This window comes from Ambystoma mexicanum, chromosome 4q, assembly GCF_040938575.1.
Source record: "Ambystoma mexicanum isolate Mex_15411 chromosome 4q, UKY_AmexF1_1, whole genome shotgun sequence".
NCBI lineage: Eukaryota > Metazoa > Chordata > Amphibia > Caudata > Ambystomatidae > Ambystoma > Ambystoma mexicanum.
In genome coordinates, this window is record NC_090928.1 from 891,515,020 (window position 1) to 891,541,733 (window position 26,714).

The following is a 26,714-nucleotide window of genomic DNA, read 5'->3' on the forward strand; positions in this document are numbered from 1 at the left end:
ACACGAGGGTAGTGCTCAGGACGCACCCCTCCTTCATGCCCAAGGTACCGTCGGACTTTCATCTCAACGAACCCTTGGTGTTACCTGTGTTCTTCCCGTCGCCTTCGTCGCCGGCTGAGAGGACTTTGCACTCGCTGGATGTAGCTAGAGCGCTGAAGTTCTACGTGGACCGCACGAAAGGTTTTCGGAAGACGTCACAACTCTTTGTGAACTTTGGACCTGTCAATCAGGGGAAGGCTCTCTCGAAGGCTTCCATCTCCAGATGGCTCTCCGGCTGTATCATGTACTGTCACCGGTTGGCAAACCGACCGCTGCCTGGCCGTCCGAGAGCCCATTCCACCAGAGCGATCGCAGCTACCACGGCGTTCCTATCTGGTGTGCCCCTGCTGGACATATGCAGGGCTGCTACGTGGAGGTCGACGCACACCTTCACGAAATTCTACTGCGTCGACCGGGATTCCAGGGAGGAGTCCAGGGTCGGCCAAGCAGTGCTGCGCAACCTGTTCGCCTGAGGTGAGCCTGGTGAGGAGATAAGATGCTTAATGTTGAGTTGATGTGATGCTTAATGTTGAGCCTTTGCCACCTCCCGTGGTTGTGCATGTGTGTACTGCTATGTATTCTTTATTCATGAGCATGTGAATCCATGCCAGACCCCATGCTGGAGAAGGAACAAGTTACTTACCTGTAACTGTTGTTCTCCAGCATGGGTCTGGCATGGATTCACATGCGAACCCTCCCGCCTACCCCTCTGCGGCTCTTCACTTGGTCATACTGCCACTTCACGTGCTTCCAAATCTGAAGATGGCTGCCAGAGGCGGTGCTTAGGTAGAGGGCAGTCATTGGCTGTGGTCAGTATGACGCAGAGACCAGTGATTGGTTATTACTACGAAAGACAGATCAGAAACGAAACTGATACTGGTTTTTTCTTTACCGAGGATTCCCAGCCTGACGACGGGGAATATTCATGAGCATGTGAATCCATGCCAGACCCATGCTGGAGAACAACAGTTACAGGTAAGTAACTTGTTCCTTATGGTGAATCTCTCATGATACTTTGTGAGACAGCATTAATAATCCATAGGTACATAATGCAAAGTCTACTTACTTGAATTAGTTGCTGCTAGTGCTTGTTTCTAGTCTTTGTGCAGAAGTGGTCTGTAGGTCGCACTCGCTGTTTAGCAATCAATTGAGTCTACCTGCAAAAATATATATATTCTAATTTTAGAGCGTATGGCTTTTCTCCTTGTGGATTGGGCTTAAGGCCAGGATTCGCTGTCTAGTAAATCAATAACATGTATAGTTATGGAGCAATTACTTTGAAATTGTAAAGCAAAGAGTCCGCTTTTCAGCATTGTTTGATCTGCATGATGACCACGAGGATAGAAGCAAAGAGGGCCGCTCTATTTATGTAAAACGTGACATCGCATCTGCAGCTGCGGTGACGTCACATGGCGGCCATCTTGGATAGGGCATTTTTAGGTATATGATCTGGTTCAAATCGTTATGAAGAGCGTCTCGGTTATACTCGCTCTGCTGGTAGATGTGAATTTATATGATCAATAAAAAGGATCACTTGGAGTATTTCCATATTTTGCTTAAAAAATGCTTCATTTTTTATTACAAATTGGAGTGATTTTAACAATTCTCTATGGGTGTTAATGCTGTAACACTAATGGTGGTGGAGCCGGAATCATTCTATCATCAATTAAAAAGGTCTAACAGGATGTTATGGACTGTTGTGGCCAGTCGCATGTTGAGGTGAACAATAAACAAGGTCTTTATAATGAGTAATGGGATTATACTTTGGTAGGGACTCGTAATGATCGAATTCTAATAGAACCTGGCTAATATGCAGTTAGAGTACATTTATCAGTTGCATATCTACGTTCAGACCAGTGTGACAACAGTCCAAAAGGCAGATCCATTTTGCTTCCCTGGAGCTTAGATAACATTTCTGGAATTGCAGTTTATGAAGTCTGCGATTGGTACAATATTACCATTTGGTAGTCGGATTTCCTTTTTTCCATTAATCGAATATTGGCATATTGAATATTTTCCACATTTGACATTTCCTTTGAGCTTTGGTAGATTCCACAGTTGAGGAAGTCCTGTTTCTTTCTTTTTGTTGATAAAATGTGAGTGGCATAATAAGTCACTGAGATTACATGCTTTGCGGAAGGTTAGGCTTGCTGTGTTGTCCAAAAAGGGGGGTGATAACATCATCAGATGATAGGATAGGCCAGTTGTTGGTTAGAATTATATTTAGTGTTTTAATATTTGAGCTAAAGTACTTCAACAACTTTAAGTAGACAAGGCACTCTTCCTTTGAATAACTCTCTTGAAAATGGGCAGCATATTTGCTTCTCATTTCTGTCTCCCACAATAACATCCTGGGTTTGCCTTCTGTCTTCCACAGTCTCTTGCATTACAGGTTGTGTCAACTTCAAAATAGTCTTTACAAGCAGCCAGTTTCCCTTCCCCAGCTTTCCCTGCACCTTTCTGCCAGTTATCAGCCCAATTCATTATTACCCAGAAGTCTTGCTGATACTCTTCACAGTTAGATTGCTACTTAACTCTGGGAAAGGTTGGTTTCAGTGTGAATAGGATGTGAATTTTGGCTTGGATAATGCTTGTTTACTTCAACTGTTATACACTTAAACTTCTTTAAATGTAAGGTATGTTGTGAGGGGCCAGGAAGGCCCTGTCACCAGCATGAGCACCGAGGCTCATCGAGCTACTGGCCTCGCAGACGAGGGGTCCTCTGATCCTACCGATTCCATTACTGAGGGGCCTGTTGGCTCTGTCACCGGGAAATCTCCTGATGGTCTTTGCCCTATTACCGGGCCCATGTCTCAGGGGGGTTCCTGCACGCGACAGCACTACCGGGCCGAGGGTGCACCACCTACCAGGCAGGAGCCTGAGGTGTGAAAAAAGCTCTAACCTGCCCAGAGCAATATGCAGAGGGAGGCTAGGCCTAATACGACACCAGGTGTCAGGGCAGGACAAAATGGCGATGCAGGAAGACAGAATTGCGGCATGTGAACCTGCACGCCTGTCAGAAGGGCGGAAAGACACAGAGCCCACTTCTAGGGAGCAATGGTCCCCCGTATGGTCACCCCTCAGGTATCCTGGTGCACGGCATACCTGCTTGTGGGACAGGGATGCTACAGAGCCCTACTATGTACAGAATGGACAGGGTGCGGCAAGGGCGCATCCATCCACACCGACCATGCCCCCATCACAGGAGCGTTCGTCCCCAGCCTGTGAGGACAGATTCTTCGACAAAATCCTATGGCTTATGAGATCCCTGCAAATGGGAACCTTTCTCACAGACATAAAGGACATGCTTCCACCGGCTCTAGTGCCGCTTCAGACCCCAGTACAATGGCAGCAAACCACCCACTACTGGTGTGGTGGAGTATCCTCCTGCGCTGTTACAGGTACCTGCGCAGCCTAGCATAGTGGCTTTACCGACTCCCCGCCCTACTCCAGTACCTCCAACTGCACCGCCTGAGGTCCCGGCTGCTTCAGCTGCTCCGGACCAGACGGACACAGAGGAGGAGGACCCTGACAATGCGTCATCTTTCAGGGCTTTCAATGACAGGCTGGCAGCACTGGCAGAGTATCTAGGTATTCCACAGCCCCAAAAGGAACAGCCTGAGGGGGGGGGGGCATTAGCAGAGGCCCTCACTGTAAAATCTACCTCCAGGTCAGGCATCCCCTTTCAGGATGCTGAAGCCCTAACAAAAAAAGGGTTAGACAAAGTGTCACTCAACACAACCCAACAACAGGAGACTGGAGGCAAAGTACAGTCAGGCTGAGGGGGATTCCCTGCTCCTGTCTGTGCATCCGCAGCCCCATTCATCAGTGATAGCGGCATCCATGAATGCGAAGAACCATACCTCCAAATAAACCATGTCTTTGTTGGGCAAGGAGAAAAAGGAGCTAGAAGCACATGGGAAAAAGAGATTTTTCAAATGCTCAGCCTGTGACAGGCGAATGCAGATGCCATGTTAGCTGTGCAAACCAGATGCTATGGAGGGAGATCTCATACTTCCTACCAGACATCCCTGTGCACAAACAGGCTTCATTGAAGGCAGGACTGGCAGAGGCCAAAATAGTTCCCAAACAGCCACATAACTGGCCATTCTGCCAAAGCCGGTGCCCAGGGCATTCGGAAATGGCCAAACCAAGCCGTACAGGGGAAGCACCTTTTGACAGGTTCAGGGGCTTCAGGATCGGAAGGCAAGGCAACCAGACCGGTCCCCCAGCCATCACAAGCACAAACATCAGCACACTTCACACCAAGGGTTTCTTTCAGTCCACCTCCCAAGCACAAGCCTCGGACCCAAAGAAGCAATGACTGCCCCATCATGGTGCACAGTTCTCCAGTTGGGGGCAGGCTTACTCTTCACACTCAGTCCTGGCGGTTTCCTCCTGGTCCCTACGGAACCTTCTTTGTCTTCTCCCTTCCCTCAAATCGGGACACCAACACTCTTTGTGGAGAACTGCTCACTGGTACAAAGTGCGGCAGTGGAGGAAGTTTCCCCCTCTCAACGAGGCTCGGGATTACTAATTGCGGATTTCCGTGATCCAGAAAAAGAACCAGGCTGGCCTGCAAGTGGTTTTGGATCTGTCCTTCCTGAATCTATCCCTACCCATCCAAAAATGCAAGATGGTTATGCCAGCTCTAATAGCGGAGTCTCTGTGTGGGGGAGACTGGACGTCATCCCTAGACTTGAAGGATGCATACTTAGACGTCCCTATCTGGCAGCCCCACCGCTCGTTCCTGAGGTTCAGAGTGATGGGGCTACATTTTCAGTACAAGGCAACGCCGTTCGGGCTCAACTCTGCCCCACGGGTGGTCACAAGGTTGTTGAATGCGGTAGCGACCTTGCTCAGATTGGAAATCCACCATCTATATCCATATCTCGATGACTGGTTGGTCAGGACGAATCGCCCGAAGGGTTTCGACAATCAGCCTTCCACAATTTGGGGTTTTCCATCAACCACAAGAAATCTCAACTGCTTGGTGTGCCATGGGATCATGTGGGATACCAAACAGAGGATCTTTCCCACAGACGAGAAGGTGGCAGCCATCAAAGCAGCTACAGGTCATTTCCTAAGAAGATCTACTACGTCGGTCTGGTGGTACCAACACCTGCTGGGGATTTTACCATTATGTATCCTGGTGATTCCCAACTGCATCTCATGGCACCAAATGACGGCTCTCTGGACGCAGGGGTCTCCATTTAGGTGCACCTCATACCAGACCTGTTATGGTGGCAACCACCTCCGGATTCTACTATCATTGCAGATTCCTCTATGGGGGGGATGGGGAGCCACGCTATATGTGCACAGTAAGCATGGCACATGGACGAGGGAGAAACAGAAAAATCACATCAACTTCCTCGAATTGAAGGCCATTCAGCTGGCCCTCCAGGCTTTCCGTCCTTTAATAAGCAGTCAGGCGGTCTGCCTACAAACCGACAGCTCCACATGCATGTTCTCCATCAACAAGCAGGGGGGAACCAGATCATACCCCCTATGCAGACTCACCATAGAGATATGGGAGAGGGCCACGGCACATCACATATGGCTGTCTGCGATTCATCTGCCGGGCGAGTCGAACCTGGAGTTGGACAGGCTCAGCAGACTCTTGGTGGACATTGAAGAGTGGCAGATAGAGGAAAAAGTCCTAGGGGACAACCTCAGGAGATGAGGCTGACCCCACATAGACCTGTTTGCCGCCGAGCAAAACCAGAGATATCAGCAGTACGCGTTCTGGCAGGGTCAGGGCATGTGTTAGGCAGAAACCTGTGCAGTTCCCTTAGGGACCACTGCAAAAGATTTAAGACTACGGGTGTTAGCAGTAAACCCACTTGGTAGCAGTCTGTACCACCCAGATTTACCTGGTAGCTGTGGCTGAGCAGTCAGACTTCCCTCAAGAAGAGTTAGGCAGTATGTAAAGTATACTCAATAGGCACTTAGATAAAATAATATAAGCAAACACTGACCAGAGCTTTGATATCAAAGAATATAATTATTTATTTATAAACACACAGTGAAACACTCCAGCACTCTTATTGTAAAATATTCTAAACACAGTTACTTTTATGATATATACACCCCTTTTCCCCTTATTAGAAAATCACAGTAAACACCACTTATTTTCATACAGAGGTGAGCGCTTAACTAGATTGCACTCTACTAAGGTTGTGGAAAAGGGAGGGAAAAAGACAGAATGTGCACAATTACACCACTCTACGATTCAGGAACACTATTAGCAAGGCAGAGAGCAAAAGTCACTGGTGAGCCAAAGTCCAACGGCTGGGCCCACTCTTAGAGAGAGCAGAGCACAAATGCGCCCAAGATCACACAGTTACACTAGGCTTAGAAAGTCTTGCAGAGGGTTCAGAAAAGTGTTTAGAGAGGCTTTAGAAAAGTTTAGCCAGGGTGTCCCAGGCTAACCCAGGTTCGAAAGCCAGGGGCTAAATCTACCCCGTACAGTTGGTTGCAAGGGAAGCCAGGTGGGACATGGTACCTTAAGTGGGAAGGATCCTCCAGCTGTGGCAGTTGTTCCTGGTAGTGGTTGCAAGTTGCAGTGTCGTCCAGGGGAAGAGACGATCTCGACGTGGAGGAAAGATGCAGGTCGTTGCACTACCAGGGCAGAAACCAGCCGCTGAGTTTTCCGGTAAAAGGTGGTACCTTTATCTCGTGGTCGTGGTAAAACGTGGTATCCTGGTTGCCGGGGTGCTTAGCACGGGCAAGGCGGCCACTAGATACGTCGGGAAAGCGAAAAGACAATGAAACTGGTTATCCCCACCAGTCAAAGGAAGAAGACTCTCCGGCGGGAGATCTCCTCTGTCGTTGGGAAAAGTGGTGAGACGGTCCAGCAGGGCTCCACCGGTCGTGGTGTCGTGGCAGGTCGGCTCAGCTTCTCCCTCGTCGGATTCTTAGGTCCTGTGGTGACTTCTGAACTTCCAGTCCCCAAAGCCCTGCTTTTATGCAGCAAACCCCCATTCACTCAGCCTAGCTGTCACTCAAACATGCTAAGTGGTGAGCCGGCCGGCTCACCACTTGGGCCAATCAGGACGGAGTGTGACTTGAGTTGCCTAGGCAACTCAGTCCAGGGTGCCTAAATTCCCCTCCACCCCGCCTAAGTACCCCAGACATAGTGGCACCACTTTGGAGGGCTTCTGTGGAGAAGCCCGCCAAAAAGTGGAACAAAGGGCTCGACTTGGGTTGGAGTCACAGAAGAGAACACAAACGCCATTTTAGAATCAAGTTTTGGCAAAAAATACCAACCGGAGAATTAATATTAATTAAATAAATCGGCGGTATGTTCGAGGCTACCTTAAATAATTAAATAAAGATAGTAGCCTAAAACAATGGGAAATCCCATAGGAAAATATTTGCGGTTGAATATAAAAAGTAGTATCCACTGCCACCAGCCAAAACTCGATCATGGGGGACGGAGATGTGCCCCCTCGACTAACAGACCCTGGGGCAATCAAATTGCCCCAGCCAGTACGTCCACAATATGATGGTTTGTACTGGTTCTGTTCAGAATTTAAGACTAGTAAAGTCAATGGTGACTTTACATGCCCTGGAAGACAGTAGTCAGTCCCAGGGTATGGAGTCTATACTGGGGGGTCACTATGACACCCCTGTGTTACTGCACGGAGGGTGCTGTGTAACACACATCACAAAAACACATGAAACCCTCTGGAGTAAAAGACCCCATAGCCCATTAGACACATCTAGATTCAAAGAAACACACTCAAATCATGTCCAAGAGTTGAGGGCAAAAGAGTCTCACTCTTGGCAGGAGAAAAAAATAAACCCCAAAAATCCAGCAAATCTGCTGGGGGGACTCACTAGGTTAGGAAATTCAGCCTTAACAGAGAATTCTCCCTAGCAGCATGGCTCCTTCAGGGGTGCCCTACACCTCCCTTGGAGCGGGATGCAGGAGTATGTATTTCCCCTCCCCCCAACGCCACTCTTTCACAAAGTTCTCAGCAAAGTCAGAGAGTCCCCCAACATGAGCCTGATTTGAATTGCCCCGAGGTGGCCGGTGCAGCCCTGTTTCTCAGACCTCATACGGCTGGTGGTGCAGGGTCCAGTGAACTTACCGATCCACAATTGAAGGCTCCTCTCACAGCAGGGAGGGGCGGTAGTTCACCCCGCTCCCAAGAAGCTAACCCTAGCGGCCTGGTTCCTGAGCAGGTAACAATGCAACATCTCAGTCTGTCACAAGACCACTTGGAAAATAATTGAGAAAGCTAGAAGCGAGTCCACCAGAAGACGATACAAAAGCAAATGAACCAGATTTTGTCTCTGGGCGATTGACAAAGGGATGGACCCTCTGGCGTGTGCGCTAGATCAGGTGCTATCTTATCGCACTTTGCGTGTTCAGGGATACAGGTGGAGACTACCTGGCCGCCATCGGCACTTATAAAATGTCTGACCATGAGTCATTCTCTGCCTCCAACCAGTTAGTCAAGACATCTGATGGGGCTGACAAAGCTATATCCTCCTACCAAAAGACTGCATCCGGTTTGGGGCCTCAATGGTGGTGCTTGCAGCACTGGTCATAGGGCCTTTGAACCCATGACATTGGTAGACAATCAAAACAGTCTTGCTGGTGGGTCTTACCTCAGCTAGGAGAGTGAGCGAAATTCAGGCCCTGATGGCCACAGAACCGTATACCATGTTCCGTTGAAACATGGTGGTGCTTCGCACCCATCGAGCAAGTTGTATTGCCATCCTTTTATCCTTACCCAAAGGACGAAGCAGAGAGAGTGTTGCACTGTCTGGATGTTAAAAGAGCCCTGCAATTCTTTCTTACGAAAGAGGGTTTCGTAAGAAAGAGGTGTTTAGTCCCCTTCGGTGGCTCTAAACAGGGGACTAGGCCTCTAAGGCCTCCATAGCTAGGTGGATGGTCAAGGCCATTCAGGAGGCCTACAAGTCTCAGCAGAAGGATGTTCCACAAAACCTGCATGCTCATGCAGTTGGAGCCAAAGCGACGGTGGTCATCTTCCAGAGGCATGTGCCTTGGCAAACCACTAGCAGAGCAGCTTTGTGGGCCACTCAATCGACCTTCTGCAAGCATTGTCTGGCTGGCAGCGCAAGATCTGACACAGCATTTGGGCAAGCAGTCCTGAGAAATCGGTTTCCAAAGGATCCAAAGCATCGCACCTCCTTTGGTCATCATTCACTGGCAATCGCCCATGCAGTATGGAGGAAAGGGGACGGGATATAGGAGTAATTTTAAGTTACTCACTGCAGTGACTAACATACTCCTAGTCCATTCTATAGTTCCTTTTCCTCCATACGACCCTCCATCCCCCCCCATTAATAAGATACGTAGTTTAGCAGGTTAGTCTGGCTGATGCATAAAAGGGGACTGAGGTGTGGCACTGGAGGGTGGTATTGGGGTGCACATGCTCCCGGGGCCACGCCCCCACACGCATAAAATGAAAGAGGTATAGCCCTTTTCCTGGTGAAAATGGTTCTGTTTCCGTCCCTAGCGAGGGACGCCCATGCAGTATGGAGGAAATAAGACTATGGACTAGGAGTAAGTTAGTCACTATGGTGAGTAACTTATAATTTACGGACTGGATTCTTATCCTACCAAGACACGCTGATAGGCCAAGCAGTACTCCTGAGATTTGTATGTTGTGGTGGTTTTCTTGCTCTCCTCTTTTTTTTTTTATGTATTTCTCTACTGCTTTGCAGTCTATCTAAGACGTGGAATCTTTGGTAGAAGAACTCATTAGAAGAACAAATTGCTTTACTCCTGCCATGTTTTTTCTGATGTATTTGTCCTTACTCCCACAGATTTCTTAATGGCTTCCCACCCTGCCCCTCTTGGCAGGTAGCTCGTACTTCTCATCGGTTATACTGTCCCTCGGCTGTTGAGTGCTAGAGAAAAAAGCAGAACCTGGGTTGTGCGGCATGATGATTCAATATATATTCCCCCCCCTCCCCAACTCCCAAGTAACGTCCGGTATCTGGGCACGCACCAGTACCAGGTGGAGCCATGCTAAAACCCTTCGTGGCTGAAAAGGTTTCCCAAGACCACTAGGGCTGGAGATAAAGTAACTAAGTAGGAGGGGAGTACCGAAATTCTACTTTGAGTAATTATTCGCTGAATTACCGTTGAAAATCAGATAAGCTGAATAATTTCCCCTACAAAATACTTTAAGTACTGCTTTGATTGCATGTCTGAAATCATTCAGGCATGTCAAGTGTATCCTTTAATGGGATCATTAACAAATGCTGCTGCCATTTTTTTGCTTCTGTACAGGCAGAGCACTGGTGTGGAATTGCAAACAAAGTCCCTGCCCTTCATGTACTGGACAGACAGACTTTCCTTTCGTGGTTTGCTGGGTAGAGGGGTGAGCTGAAGCCAAACTGACTGTTTTGAATGTCTCTCTGATCGCACCTTTATTTTGCAGTTGTAAACCATTGAGCTGGAACAATAGTTTATTAAGTCGCTGTTGGAAAATGGTATTTTCTTTAGGTGATTATTGATTTGCTGATGACCTGTGAGAACTGAGAGTTACAGGTTCAAGTCCCACCAATTCCCAATACACATGATATAATAAAATTGATTAACACAACTGTTGCAGAGATCAGGAGGTAGTCTGCCTGCAGCGAAGAACTGTATTCAGCCTGCACCCCAAGGATATAAAGCAAGTAAAATTCCTCAGTGGGAATTGTGCCTCCGGCAGCGATGTGCTAGTAATATCAAAAAATAGGTTACAGTTCCTGCCGTCCAACTTTCTCATGTTGATAAAATGAATCCCTTTGAATTCAGTAAAATTGACAGATGGTACGATAGAACGTGGCAAATTTTTATTTTACTTAAGTGTCCCAGTCTTTGACAGTAGAAATGAGGTAAAGGATGGATATATGTGTAATAAAGACACAAGGAGATACGTTTTTAATTTAAAAACATTGGACCAAATTGGTGTAAGAGTGATAAGTGAAATAAACATGTACATTCCAATTAAAGATCTAAAAATCAACACAGCACCTTCCCTATTAGTCCAGCCGAGAACCACAGAGCACTGTGCATGCCCCATATATCTCTGGCTGGTGTATTTTACCATGCCCCAAAACACCACAGAAATACCCCGCCCGAAAAAGAAAAATAACATTTATTAATGAAGACATTTTTCAAATGCATCATCCCCACTCAGTACCACAGGTAGTAAGCATGGCTTTAGCATCCACAAGGTGTGCAGCAGCCTTTAAGCAAACAGCAGGGTGCTAATTGATCAATCCTTTTGTCTTAAGGTGCCTTGATGGAGCCTAATGATGGGCAGGCCCAAAATGAAAATTTCAGACTACAAGTAGACCAACCTCAGTCTCACCATTAGTGATTGTGTAAGGGAGAATTCTCCGAAATGCGTTCATTCCCTTCTACCTTAGAGACCCCCAGCTCTTTTGCTGGACTTCAGGACTTTTAAAGGAATAGAGCGCTCAAAAATATTGCCTTCAAAGATGGGCAATAATCCAAAACAAACATTAACCCTTTAAGTGCCATGGGTTCCCCCACCCCCACCCCCGCCCCCAGTGCCAAGGCCTTTTTTTGGTGATTTCGGTATGTCGCCATTCAATGCCTTGTAACTTTTTTGTTACATGAGATCTCGCCAAATTTGGCCCCTTTTTTCAGCCACATGTAGGCGGTCGGAACGCCACCCAGGAATCCTAGGTTGCTGTAGGGGGGGAGCGAAAATAACCAAAACGGGCGAAAACTTTATTTTTTGAAAAAATGCCAATAAAATGATGTACAAAGAAGCCTGTGGTGTTTTTCCTTGTAAGAGCTAGGAACAAATGGTTTGCAGTGCTGAATTTCCCAATTTCCTGGCTTTCAAGAACAGGCTTGAGTGGAAACGAAAAAAAAATATTTTGATGTGGTTACCAACCGTTTTGTGAGAGGCGATTTTGGACACTTTTGGCAATTGGACATGCATGGACAGAATGAAAGAAAAGGGTAAGTAAGCCGAATTGGAGGACAGAAAGGCATACATTTCTGAAAAGTAGACAAAATTACAAGTTTAGGAAGGTGGGATTTGCGCAGGTCGGGCTACAACGAGGTAGGGGAAAATGCCATAGTTTGGGCAAAAAGCGGGAAAATTACAGAAAAAAGGTATGTTGTGGACATGGTTGGCTTGGTACAGCAATGGCTTCTATAAATTTTGAGAAAAACAATGCTCTGCTACATTCCCCCGACTCTTGAAGTTAGGAAAGCACACATGTTTTGTAGTGTTAAACAAAACAAGCAATACCACAAGCCAAACACTGAGTCATGGTTGGCAAGCATACATTTTTTGAAAGAGCACAGGCAGACCTTTTCAAGGGTAGGTGACTTGTGCAGGTTACAAAAGTGTATGGTGCCTAAAACAGCGACTAAAAGTAGGGCACATTTGGGAAATGAAAAGGTTGTGTGACAAGGGGCACCAGCAAATGGGTCGAAACGTTACGAAAACCTCACAAAAACAACAAATGTCATATCTTCCCGCGTTCCCACAGGTGTCCCGATTAACACGGTACCTCACATGTGTGGGTGCACATGCCTGGGCGCCAAGGGGAAAGCCGAAAACACCCCCAACCCCAAGTCTTTTCAGACAGCTGAATTTTACTTTATTTCCAGACTGGCACACCATACAGATATAGGCCCCGGGTGTCCAAGCCGCCAAGGAAAACGGGGAACCCCATGGATTTCCGAAAGGACACCCGTGGGAATCCGCAGAGGTCTGACTTGCGCAAATCAGCCCAGAGTTTGTTACCCAGAAACCCCGGCTAAATCCAAAATGTGGGAAAAAAAAATGAATTTCCGCACATTTCACTCGGCTCATCCACTGAAACACGCCGCCAACAACACATGGCCTACTGTCCTGCCTTCCCACAGGTGTCCCGATGAAAACGGTACCTCACGTGTGGGTGAACCTACGTGGGCGCCAAGGGGAAAGCCGAAAACACCCCCAACCCCAAGTCTTTTCAGACAGCGGAATTTCATGATTTTTCCAGACGGGTACACCATACAGATATGGGCCTCGGGTGTCCAAGCCACCAAGGAAAACTGGGAACCCCATGCATTTCCGAAAAGAGAAAACCCAGTGGGAATCCGCAGAGGTCTGCCTGGCGCAAATTGTCCCAGTTTTTATTAGCCACAATCCCCGACAAAGTGTGATATTTGGTGGGGAAAAAACACAATGTTCACTTTGTCTGGGGTTCTGGGTAATACGTTCTGGGCCGCTTCGTGCATGTCAGACCTCTGTGCATTCCCACGGGTACTTCACATGTGTGGGTGCACCTACCGGGGCGCAAAAGGAAAAGGGTAACCCACCGGTAACCCCAACCTTTCGGCAGAGCACTTTTTGTTCATGTGGGCAACCTACAGATTTGGGCCTAGGGTGTCGAAGCCAGCAATGAAAACAGGGAACCCCATGCATTTCCCAAAAGAGGACAGAATGTATTACCCAGAACCCCCGGCAAAGACCCACATGGGAGAAGGGTGCTTGCTGGAACCATGGCTGCCCTGCATTACAGCTTCTCCCCACCAGGGAGTCCCGGCAGTGTGTCAATACCTCACCAAAGAGGAAAGCTGTAATGTGCCCAGCCGCAACTCCAGGATGGTTGGAGGTGATGTCCCTGGCCTTGGACATCCATGTAACATGTGGGTGTACCGTCCCCTAAGCATAGCAGCAGCTCCAGGGAGCCCCGGCAGGATCCCCATTCCTCCCCGGAAGTGACGTCTGTAACGTAGCACAGCCAGAGGTGGAGCCTGGGCTTGCAGACGGACAACCCACATGGGAGGGGTCCGCTTCCAGGGAAACGCCAATGTTCTGCTGGCATGGGGGCCAATTTGTGGCCTGCCCCTGCAATTGTTTCCCAGCCCACCAACATATCTGCCCAGACGGCCCATTCCCACCCACACCACCAACAAAACCTCCCCAATCTCACCCACCCCATTGACAGTGGGTCCTAACCATTGAATAACAAAAATCAGTACTCGCATAACGTTGCAGCTGCTCATGTAGAAAAAGCTGTAAACAAAACAAAAAAGTTACCTACGGTCACATCAGAAAAATGTAGCCCTCCCTGGGTGCAGATAAGAGGGGCTGTCCTGCACTCCTCCCTGGGCTCAGGTGACCCTTCCTAGGAGCAGATATCTGCCCCCAGGGAGGGCTGCATGACATGGCCCCCACTCCATTGTGGGTGGGGGGGAGGAGGGCCACCACCCCTTCCCATTAGAAAATTCCCTGTCGGTTTAGGGTGCTCCACAGCCCCCCTAAAATGTAGTCCACCATTTTCTGTTTACCAAACTTGCCTTGGCGCAGAGGAGCACATTGGTGTGCCAATCTGGCCCCTCATGCAGGCCTCCCTGGACCTCCTACAAACGGCTGTATGAGGTACACCCCCCTCCTTTTGGGGTGCGGGGGAGAGGGCTACCATAAATTGTGGGACTGGTCCCCCAGTGGGTGGGGCAGTAAGGTTTTGGCACCCTGAGGTCAGATTGGCACACCAATGTGCCCCTCTGCGCCAAGGCAAGTTTGGTAAACAGAAAATAATTGAAAATGGCAGGTTGCACTTTAAGGGGCGGGGGGCTGAGGGGTACCCTAAACCACCAGGTAACTTTCTAATGTAATGGGGGTGACCCTCTCCCCCCACACACCAAATGCAAGGGGGAGCATCTCATGCAGCCCTCCCTGGGGTCAGATGCCCCTTCTTAGGAGCAGATATCTGCCCCCACAGAGGGTTACAAGGGGTGCCCCCATTTCCCCTTGGGGTGAGGGGGAGAGGGCCGCCCCCCTTTTCTGTAAAATAAATCCCTGGTGGCTAGTGGCCCCCCCACTCCCACCCAAATCTCCCTTTTTATTTTTTTTCTCCTTTTCCTTTTGCCTCCTTCCCTGGGGGCAGATGATCCTCCATCTGCCCCCAGGGGGGCCCTAACCTGCAGGCCCATCCTTTAGGGGGCCTGCACACACATACCTGGTGGCCCCACCTCCAATTGAATGGGGGCCACCTCATATACTCCTTTCTGGGGGCAGCAATATGCCCCCAGAGAGGGCTACAAGGGGCGGCCCCCCTTTCCACTTGGTGTGGGAGGGGAAGAGCCACCACCCTTTCACGGGGGCCAAAAAAATCCCTGGTGTCTAGGGCCCCCCCACATTCCATTCCTGTTGGATTTCCTTTTTTTATTTCTTTTTATTTTGCCCACCTTCCTGGGGGCAGATGATCAGCCATCTGCCCCCACGGTCTGCACATATGTGCCCCCATGCTTTGGGGAGAAGGGGGGGCGAGGGCTGCTTACTATAAGTAGCCCCCATCTCCTCCCTGCATTCAAAGACATCCTGGTGTCTAGTGGGCATTGCTGGGCGCGGATTGAGCGTTCTGCGCCCTAATCCCGGCAAGGCTTTCACAAAAAGTGTTTTTGGAAAGGGGAGAATCGCCCCTCTCCAACGACACCTCCCTCGATCTCCGGCTTGAAATACAGCCAGAGATCGAGGGGGAGAAAGGTGGAGACTCACATTGTGTTTTCACCGCAGCAGCCCGAAATGGCTGCTGAGATGAAAATTACTTTCACGACGGCGTGCTTTACGCACGCCGACGTGAAACTGAAGGTAATCCAGCCCCCTGACATTGAGGGGGGACCTCCCCCTCACATAGCCCGAGGGTTGGATTACTGTTTTGAGCGATCCGTGCTTTGCAGGGATCGCTCAAAACAGAGTGCCAAAAAGGACGAGCTATCTCATCTTTTGCACCCTGGAGGGGGAATTCCAAGGACAAGATGCCTCGGCCTTGGCACTTAAGGGGTTAAACATATTTTTGATGAAAATTCCTATGTAAACCTTTGAGCAAACGAGGCTCAAAGCGTTTACATGGGAGCATCCATTTTGCCATTTCAGGCAGCCTCCTACGCTCTGCCCTGCCGGCACTAAACAAGCAGCTACTGGGAGCTTTTGCTTACTGCAGCCAGAGCAGAGCTCAACATGAGCTGAGGAGGCTGCCTTCACTTTCATTTTACGTTTTCGGTGCTCCCAAGCCCCGGGAAGCACAGAAAACATAAAATGAAGGCAAAAAGCAAAGGCACAACAATTACAAATACAACGTTGTTTTATTTGTGATTGCCGTGGTTGGAAAACCACGGAAATCATAAATACAACAACGTTGTATTTCTCACAGCGGCGGCTTTCGCTTGGAGTCTCCTGGGCTCCCTCAGGTTTGGGGGAGCCCAGGAGAATCTAAAGTGAAAGCCGCCTCAGGCAGAAATGCAACGCGGTTATATTTTAAAACACAGTGGTTTTCTTTCTAAGTTTCTCAGGCTCCTCTGGCTCAGAGGAGCGCGAGAAACTTGGAAAGAAAACCTCTGCGTTTTTAAATACAAAAATGTTGTATTTATGTTTGCTGTAGCTTCAGCTTGGAGCCCAGAGGACTCCAAGCTGAAGCCACCGCAAACATAAATACAACATTTTAAAAGCTGCGGTTTTCTTTCTAAGTTTTACGGGCTCCTCCAGCCCGGAAAACTTAGAAAGAAAACCGCAGCTTTTATATTTGCAGTGCTTATTTAAAAAAGAAATATGCACTTACCTAGATGCAACTTTCCTGCCTGCATTCTCTGGTCTTCGGCACCAATGAAGCAAAAGCCATCCAGTAGTAGCTTTTGTTTATTACAGCTGGCTGGCTTTTGCTTCTTTAGTGCCGAAAGGGCAGCACAGGATGCTCATCCATTTCACAAAATGGATGCCTCATAGTGCTTCAGATGTTGAGCTTCATTTACTCAAAACTTTACATAGGGACTTTGTTTAAAACAATTTCTTATATATATTTTTGATTATGGGCCATCTTTTTAGCCAATAACATTTTTGAGCACACCATTCCTTTAATTTCTAAACTGGGGAGAGTGAGCCCTTTTTCTCACTCTCTCGTGTATTTTTATTGTGATTTTGACCTTGTGTTTCTTTTAACTTTGGAGTCTGACAAACTCCATAGGCATCTTTTACATTGTGACACACAGCACCTTCAGTGCAGTGGCACAGGGAAGTCTTAGATTTCCCAAAGGTTTAAATACCTTCTCTTGGTGACACTATTGTTTCCAAGAGCAGTGAAGTGAAATTGACTTTACTTACATGTTGTAACTTTCTAGACTCGGCACACTTACCATAGGGTGCTGGAGGGATTACCTAGTATCCCCTTTGTCTAGTTTCTCATGTAACATGTTTGTTACCCTGCCTACATTTAATGGTTGTTGCCAGTGGTTTACATTTTACATCCATTGTGCTTTTACCGCAGCCTGCGCTCGCAGCCACGGTAATGCACCTGTGGGTGCCCATTTCCTCAAAATGGCCCTGGTCGTCTTTTTCCGCCATTTCTTGTTGTGAAGGAACGCGCCAAACCAGGTTTGGTCCCTTTGTTCATTTTGTCTTTGGCGGGATTCACAAGTGAAGCCAGCCTGTGGTGCCAGTATGTCTGGCAGGGACAGGAAGGGAGGGAGGAAACTCCCTATACTTAATCCCCTTGGTTACAGGAATGCACACAAAGGTGATTGGCCAGCTGGCTGTCTGGCAAGGACAGCCACCCTGCTGTGTGATTGGTAGCTAGGCTGGAATGAATGGGAGAAACCTGCATAAAAGGCAAGGCTTTTTAGCTTGGAAGGCAAAGTTGACCACTGCACAAAGGAATCTGAAGAAGAACTTGGAAGAGACACCTGCTGCAACTCCTGGACCCTTGGTTTGCCCAGTGAAGCCCTGCTGCTTTGCTGAAGCTCTGAATTCCCCTCGACTAGAGACGCCCTGCAAGGACTTCTCCTCCCTTTGAGTTGGTGGGACCAATCAACTCCAAAGTAAGTCTGTCTGGACATCCTCTCAAAGCTGGTTTTATTTCCACTGTAGGTGCTGCTGGAACCGAACAATCATGGAGAGGAACACCAGATTGTGTGCGTTGCTTTTAAGTCGGACCCGAGCTCTGTGAAAATCCTCCCGACTTCCCTGACGCAGGACTGACCAAGCCTGAGCCACCTCAACAGAGTGCTGGACCCCAGATGCGAGGAAAGTCTGAAGTGGTAGCCAAGAACTGCGGTGTTGCTATTTGCTGTCAGAAGCGAGGAACTGAAACACTGAAGAACAGCTGAATTGTAGTTTGACCATTGCTGCCGCTGACCTTCCCATTGCAGAGCAGGAGTCCGCAGACGTCCTCCCTCTTGTCACAACGACTGAGGCTCAGGAACAGGATCTGCAGAGCTGTAGAGGAACAGAAGCCAGCTGGAACCATTTCTTCTAACCAGAGGTACTGTAAAGTCTAAGAACGTACCTCTTGTATTGTAGCCTTACTTGCTCTCAGTTGAGACCTGTCTTGGTTACCTTGCAGAGTTGCTAAAGATTTGCCCTTCACAAGCCTCGCAGCTTGTGGCCCTTCAAGTGTTCTATTTTCTACAAACATTTCTAAAAACATTGTGCAAGACTTTTTACCTACCTGCAAAGAAGATATCCAGCTCCCTTTAACATTGTGCAATTAACATTGGCTGTCCTGGCTCCCTGAGAGACTCTTCTGACCTTTGACTCTGTGCTTTACCTTTTCCCCAGGAAAGGGTTAAAACGTATTTGCCATTGGAAGGTTTCCAAAAGTACTTACCTGTTTGTGAAATTATTTGTTAACCTTTGTTTTATTCCTCTATTCTGTCTTTTACACAAACTCAGTATTGCTCTAAATGTACGAAGTGATAAATCAATGTCCACAGTGTCCTAGTTATTTAAGTCACCTGAGGGTGTAGGAAGTGTCTGTGTTCCATCCCCAATGGGTATCATCTAATTTAGAGAAACTAAGTGTGTTTTGAAGTGTATTCTAATTGTTAAATATATTGCTCCCTTCTGAAGAAGGCTTTACATCTGACTGAAATAAATTAATAATTGTTTTATCAACAAACCTTGAGTGTAAGTGTTTATTTGAATAACTGCTACTGTGAAACTATCACAACATTACTGCTTACATTGACCCCTCTTGAAATGAGCTTGGCTGCTCGACCACACTACCAACCTGTGTAGTTCCGACTTGTACCAAAGGTTCGGTCCCTATTGCTATGAGGTCAAGGTTATTGTAGTGCACGCAAAGGGTACTGCATACAATCTTGCCTAACAGATTGCATCATACATGCTTACTATACTTTTGGGCTAGTCTTGGTTGCAACACCTATGAATGCACAAAAATACAAACTGTTATTAAACAGTTTATTTTCTGGTTAGGTATTCCTTTTGTTAGGCAGAAACCTGTGCAGTTCCCTTAAGGACCACTGCAAAAAAGTTTAAGACTACAGGTGTTAGCAGTAAACCCAATTGGTAGCAGTCTGTACCACCCAGATTTACCTGGTAGCTGTGGCTGAGCAGTCAGACCTCTCTCAAGAAGAGTTAGGCAGTATGTAGAGTATACACATTAGGTACAAAAATACAGTAGTACAAGCAAACACTGACCAGAGCTTTGGTATAAAAGTATATAATTTATTTAAAAACAGACTTGTAAAAATACACTGGCACTAATATGTCGAGCAAGTTCAAACAGTCACTAGAAACATATACACCTCCCTAATTAATTATTCGACAAGTCTAGGTTAGTACACCACTTATTTAGCAAAGTAGAGGTGAGCGCGTAACCATAGATGGCACTGCAATAATGATTTAAAAAGGGAGAGAAAAGGCAGAAATAGGAAAACACACAATACCAACACTTAAAGAACCACAGCAAGTCAAGAAAGGCAGGGTCTACTGTACAGCAAAAAGTTCATAGGCCAGGCCCACTCTTGGAGAGAGCAAGGCGGAATGTGCCCAAGATCACACAGTTGAAATACACTTTAAGAGTCTTTGCAGATAGTTCCAAAAGGAGTTGGATCAGTTCAGAAAAGTTAGTTAACAGGTCCGAGGTCACCCCAGGATAGAGAGTCAAGGATTTACGGGACACCTTGAACAGTCTGTTGCAAGGGAGACCAGGCGGGACACAGCACCTGAAATGGTGAGAAAGCTCCAGCAGGGGCAGTTGTTCCTGGCTGCGGGTGCAAGTCTGTGCTTCGTCCAGGGGAAGAGAAGATCTTGATGTGGAGGAAAGCTGAAGGTCGTTGCACTGCCAGGGAAGAAACCAGCCGTGGAGTTTCCCGGTTAAAAGGTACTACCCTTTTATTCGCGGTAGTGGTGAAGCGTGGCTATCCAGCCGCCGGGGTCCTTGGCACAGGCAATTCGACCACGAGACGATCCAGGAAGGCGAAAAAGGGCGAACTGGTTAACCCCACCAGCTCAAAGGAAGAAGACTCTCCTGGAAGAAGATCTTCTGTCGTTGGGAAGTGGTGAGTCGGTTCAGCAGGGCTCCACCGGTGGTGTCGTCATTGCAGGTCGGCTCAGCTTCTCCCTCTTCGGATTCTTTAGGTCCTGCGGCGACTTCTGAAGTCCCAGTCCCCAAAGCCCTGCTTTCATGCAGAAAACCCCCATTCATCAGTCATAGCTGTCACTCAAACATGCTAAGTGGTGAGCCGGGCGGCTCACACTGGGCCAATCACACAAGAGTGCGACTTGAGTTGCCGAGGCAACTCAGTCCAGGGTGCCTATTCCCCCCTCCCACACATCCTGTAGACCCAGACAGAGTGGCACCACTTTTGGAGGCTTCTGTGCAGAAGCCCGCCAAAAGTGGAACAAAGGGCTCGACTTGGGTTGGAGTTGCAGAGGCGAACACAAACGCCATTTTAAAAACGAGTCCTGGCAAAAAGACCCAACCGGGGAATAAATATTAAATAACCCGGCGGTATCTTTAACATTGCACCAAAAAAGTGGTGCGTTTAAAATGAATGAGAAAATCCCATAGGAAATATTCCGGTGGAATATTTCGCGTGGTATCCACTGCCACCAGCCAGAAACTCGACAAGGGGGGACTGGACAGTGCCCCCTTGGAAAACCGACCCAGGGGCAATCTAATTACCCCTACCAGTTCTTCCACAGTATGATGCTTTGTACTGGTTCTGTTCACAATTTGAGACTAGTAAAGCAATGGTGACTTTCCATGCCTTGGGAGACAGTAGTCAGTCCCAGGGTATGGAGTCTATGTTTGGGGGTCACTATGACACCTCTGTGTTAACTGCACTGAGGGTGCTGTGTAACACATACCAAAAACACATGAAGCCCTATGAAGTAAAAGGCCCCATAGCCCATAAAACACATTACATAGTCAAAGGACATTCTCAAATCATGCCTAAGAGTGGGAGAAAGAGTCTCACTCTTAGCAGGAGAAAAAAATAAACCCAATAATCCAGCAAAGCTGCTGGGGGACTCACTAGGTTTGGGAAATTAGCCTATACAGAGAATGCTCCCTAACACCTTTCATAGTCTTCTACACAAACATCTTCCATAGACAAGAAATGCAATAAAGAATGTATATACATATTTTAAAGTGTCTTTTTAATTCAGTATTCTTCTCTACATAACTTTATTTTTTATTTTTACATGGTTGAATAATCAACAGTTTACAAATAAAACACATTTCATGAAATTTCAAAAACGATGCAGAAATAACATTGAAAATGTCATTACACCATATTACAGTAAAACTCAGCCACGCTCAACAATTCCTATGCAAGTTACAGTATACCATGTCTTTTCTAGAAGAATTAAACAGACCTAAAAGGAAATTTATGAGTATGAAAAACATTTTTGCGAGTTTATCCAACTCACAAATTACCCTGCAATAAATCAAATGATCTCAGAAAGCATGCTACAGCTACGTTACTAGGCCTCTCAAACCTCTTTCCCAAAATAATTAAGGTCTATATGATGCAAAGAACTTTTTTTTCTCCTAAATATCAGTAATATTGAAGGACTTGGAAATCCACTGCTCGATTGTTTCCACCACATTTTCAGACTCGCAGAATCTACAATTCGTCACTTTTTCCAATTTTTTTATGTCGTAGGAGGATTTCTTTGGTTGAATTTAAATTCCATAGAAAACTCAAGAATTCATTCCTTATCGACCGACTAGGGTAGATCGATAGAAATGGGGCTAAGGTTCCACTTTTCTTGTTTGCAGTCTCTAAATTAGTTAGAGGAATAACCATGCATTTTTTACAGTTCTATCCAATCCCATATTCCTAACCGTTTTTTGTACACTATGGCCTAAACAGAAGCTCCTCACGGCTGAACCCGATCTCTTGTTAAAAAAAATGTAGGATGATGATGATTGCATACTCTACCAAACTGGATTATAACGATAGAGAAGCCCACCTCACGGTGATTGTTGATAACCTCAAATATATCACTATGGAGTGTCTGAATCGGCATTCAAAATGTTTCTAAATAGGTTTAGATGGTTTCAAATTCCCCTAGCTCTGAGGGATTGAATACCAAATTCGAATCTTATAGTCACAGCTGGGTTGATGTTTATCGAGTTCAATATTTATCTCCAGTTTAAAGCCTCCAATACCGGCAACAGATTCAGAATTGAGGGATTCAACATCTCAATGCTGTAGAGTAATTTTGGCACAATCTTGCCTTGATAACATTTTAAAACCGGTAAGATTGAAAATGTTCCATATTTTCCATCAACCTTACTAATCTGGTTCACCAAACCTAAAGTTTTAAAATATACTCTTATATTGGCTTTAACGGGCCTTGGAAAAGATAGGAAAGCCTAAGGAGATGAGGTGATCAACAATATCAAACTTATTTTCCTGTTCCACCAGGAAAAAGATGTACTATTCCTTTTTTTCGTAAACCGAATAACCTTTGTTTTATTGGCATGAATGGATAGACTATTATTTTTTGCCTATAACCCAAAAACATCTATCAACTTTTGAAAGCCCAATGGAGTCTAATCAAACAATGAAAAATTGTCCATGAAGGAGAGCCATGTTAATCGCTGGGTATTCAGTTTAGGAGAAGCAAAAACAGCTTTCACCAATGACTCTCCCACATCTGAGACATATAAATTGAAGACGGGGAGCTAAAATGCACCCCTGTCTGACTCCCATAAACGTTGGGATTTTTCTTGAGTCACCATTATGATTCTATTTAACCTTAATATTAGCGTTCTCATACACGACCACAATCAGCCTTAAAAGGCCCCTAGTCTTTTCCATTCAGCCAATTTCTGCTATAAAAGTTTTCTTTTGACATTCTCGAATGCTGCTGTCAGATCTATACACGCCACATATACAGCACTCGCCTTTCCCCAGAGAGCTTGCTTTATTTATTAAAAAAGGCAACTAGTATGCTCAGTATTCGGCCTGGCCAAATACTTGTCCAACTATTTGGTGTTCGGCCGAATGCTTTAATCTACTATTCGGTGCCCCCCCTATAACTAAGATGAGGAATGTTTGGGAGGAAGGCCTAATCCATCTGAAAGAACATCACCAAGAGATTTAATTTGTTAATCTACTTGGTAATTATAATAAATAGCATGTATGACGCAGTAGGCAGAGATATTGCATAGATTCTGAGAACACAAATGGGTTGCCATGAAGCCAGTGCTTTTTTTGTCCCGTTTGTTACTCCCATAAATAAGTCTTTCAAGATGGTGGATGCCAACATGAACATACAGTTGAATCGTATTTGATTTTCGAACTGTAGACGACACTTGTAAAACCCCAGAATGTGCACAAACATTGACGTATACCTTTTATTTCCAAAAATGTTCCGTGTTTGGGAAGCAGTAGTGGTTTTGAAAATTAAAATAAATGCGAGTGTACAGGCTAAGGTGAATGGTAACGTCATACAAGCAAACCGTTATTTAAAGCTTTCCACCGCTTTTGAAGCTTAATACGGTTACATATAACAGATGGAATGGTTGTTTAAAGCAATTAAATATAAAGATAGGTTAATTTGACATTCTTCTTGAGTGGCATGTTTTGGAGTTTGCATGAGTTTGTTTACAATCTGAAAAATGAATGATGGCAACGGCAGTGATAGGTTTGTCATACATGCCAAATGTCCTTTCAAGCCAAGGCTCAGGTCTCTTCTATCCAGATTGTCAGGCAACTGATACACAGAGCCGTTATTTGCAAGTCAAATTGCAGTAGTTTGTTAATGTGGTGATTGAAATTCCATGTTCCTGCTGGAGGCGGAAAGCGCTTCCTGGGATAAAGGGGCCCCTGTCTCCATCAGGCGGGCGTCAAGCTGTAGCTCATATTTCTTTAGAAGTATGTCTGCAATTTATGGTTTATCACTAGCCAGTAGTCCACTTCCTTGTTCGGTGTAAGCTTTTGCAATACCCCTGGTTTTATATAGAGGTGAAACTCTGCACAGTATGGGTTAACTGCATTCCGTATATTGTATTTAAATCTAGTGCAAATCAAAGGGATGTTGAAATTGTTTAAATGCACCCGTAGCCTTATTTCACATGCTACAGGAACTCTTTTGGTTGGTGAAAGGGGGCGCTAAGGATTTGATTTCTTTGCGCAGTGGCAGCATCTTTAAATTACTTTTTGTTCACGTTTAGCATGAGACCCCACGCAGAGAATTGCAAAAAGAAAAACTTGGGTTGCAGGGAATGTTTGGACAGTTGGAACGACAGGTGCTTTGTTAAAGGGTACATTCAAAAAATGCATACTCTAGGACAGAATGGATATGTGGTTTTGGGGGTTGGGCGGGCGTGGTTGGAGGGGGGAGATTTCGTGGTTTCTTCGGTGGATGACTGTGCACGGAATGATTTTCTAGTTGATCACAACACAGGCTTTTGTTTGTCAGTGCCGAGTCCTGCCCCATTTTTTTTCTTTGTAAATGCCTTTCCTGTGTCATATGAATTACAACTTTCTAAATCATTGTGCGCCTCTTTGTGTCTCTCTCCCCTCAAGAACCTTCAAAAAGCACTTGAAGTAAAAGCCAAGTACGAAACGGACATGGTTGTTGGTGGTTATGCAGCCTTAATAAACGCGTGCTGTCGATACGATAACGTAGACGAGGCCCTAAACCTGAGACAAGAACTGTAAGTACATGTATAGCGCACCGTTGTATACTGATTACACACAACTTGCCGAATTAAGATGTGGGCACGTTTAACTCCCTCAAACAACTGATATGAAATGGCGAAATATTTTCTCCAAAAGTGGATGTTTTTGCTACCACGCTGTAGCATTCTTGCTTTACCACATTGTCTTCAACATTCACATTTTGTGTTTTACATGTCTTTAATTGGATTCCTAAAAAAAACGCACAACACATGCACACACATTGTTCTTCACCATGCAATATTTGTAGGAGAATTTAGCCCCCCTATTGAAAGCTTGAGTAATATGCTTTGCCTAATTAGTTCAACTGCAAAATAACTAATATGCGAGAAACTGGTGGGACTTAAGTGTTTTATTTGGATCTTCTTTAAAACGTGTGTATTTGCATTTATTTTGTTTTAGCCAACGTAAGGACTCCTCAATTGCACTCGACACAAACAAGTATTTGTCCCTGGTGAAGGTCTGTGCAAAGCATGGTAGACTAGACGGTAAGGCGTTTTCCTTTCTTTTGTCCCTCTGTGTTTACCTACTATATAATAAAGGTATCTTGCCATTTGAATACAACCATGAGTTGATATTAATGGTATATCATGCCCTGCAAAGTGCCTGACCGTTTTGCATACACATTTGCATGTGAATTCAGCTAGAGCTCCTTGGACAGTGCAGGCCATTAGTTGTAATGGCTTGGCAGGCTTGTCATTTACATTTGCACAGCTCACTGCTTTTTGCATTTCGGCAGCTCATGTTTATTAGCATTGCTGTTTGGATTGAATTTGAAGATCATGACTTATGGCACAAATTGCGTATGTGCCCAGACTAATGGATTTGTTTGTGCTTCAGAAGGGCTGAAGGCTGAATATAAAATCTAGAAGTATAACCTGCATGTTAAGTGCAAGCAGACGCAGGGAAATCGCGCTCCCCTGCCCCCCCCCCCACCACGAAAATATGTTTGTACCTGAAATATTGTCAAGGTGCTGCCCTCTACTTCATTACAACTGAAATAAACTGTTGGTTTCACAGTAGATGGATGTTTCTTTAAATATTGTTTTTCAAATGTTGACCAGCTGCACTTTGCTCAGTATCTGCAGAGCACGCTGGCAGCATCAATAAAGGTACTTGATGCTTTGTTGGATTTCTGAAGCTGATAGACTGCGAGTCCGGCTGCAGAGATGTACAGGTCACTTTTTTGAATACTGCAGACACACCTGAGGGTCATTACGTTGGGTTAGGTACACCTCTAACAGCGCTAAATAAAAGTGAAAACTGCCAGCAAGCTTGACCCATTGTACTCTTATGTTCTGTCGCCTTTCCTCCATACTGTATGGACGTTCCTTCCAAGGTACGGGAGACGGAACCTTTTTCACCAGAAAAAACCACCTTCCCCTTTAAACTTAAAGGTGCGCAGGGGCGTGGCCCAGGGTGCATGCGCTGCCCCGACTCTGCCCTCTGGCGCCACACTTCAGTCCCCTTTTCCGCTTCGACGGGAACGGGTCGAATTCAACAGCATTTCTGGGTTTGGCTTTGGCCATGTAATTCCACGCACGGATACTTCTGTCTTTTTGTCTTATCTATCATTCAGGTACTCTGTCCTCAGGCGTCACGCTCCTCCACGGCGCATGTCGACTTCTACAGGGTTCAGCAGGTGTCCATTCTGCAACAGGCTCTTCCCAACTTCAGACGCCCACGCCCTCTGCCTACGTTTCCTTGGCCCAGAACACGGTTGGCAATC

The 26,714-nt window shown here is 46.3% G+C and overlaps 1 protein-coding gene across 1 annotated transcript in view; it reads left to right on the forward strand.

The window, feature by feature from the left end:
• LRPPRC (leucine rich pentatricopeptide repeat containing) overlaps positions 1–26,714 on the forward strand; it is a 1,926,342-nt gene that overhangs the window by 868,924 nt on the left and 1,030,704 nt on the right. The window contains exons 21-22 of the mRNA XM_069608459.1: positions 24,833–24,963; positions 25,388–25,473. Of these exons, the coding sequence (XP_069464560.1) occupies positions 24,833–24,963; positions 25,388–25,473 (217 nt within the window). The remainder of the gene's footprint in view (positions 1–24,832; positions 24,964–25,387; positions 25,474–26,714) is intronic.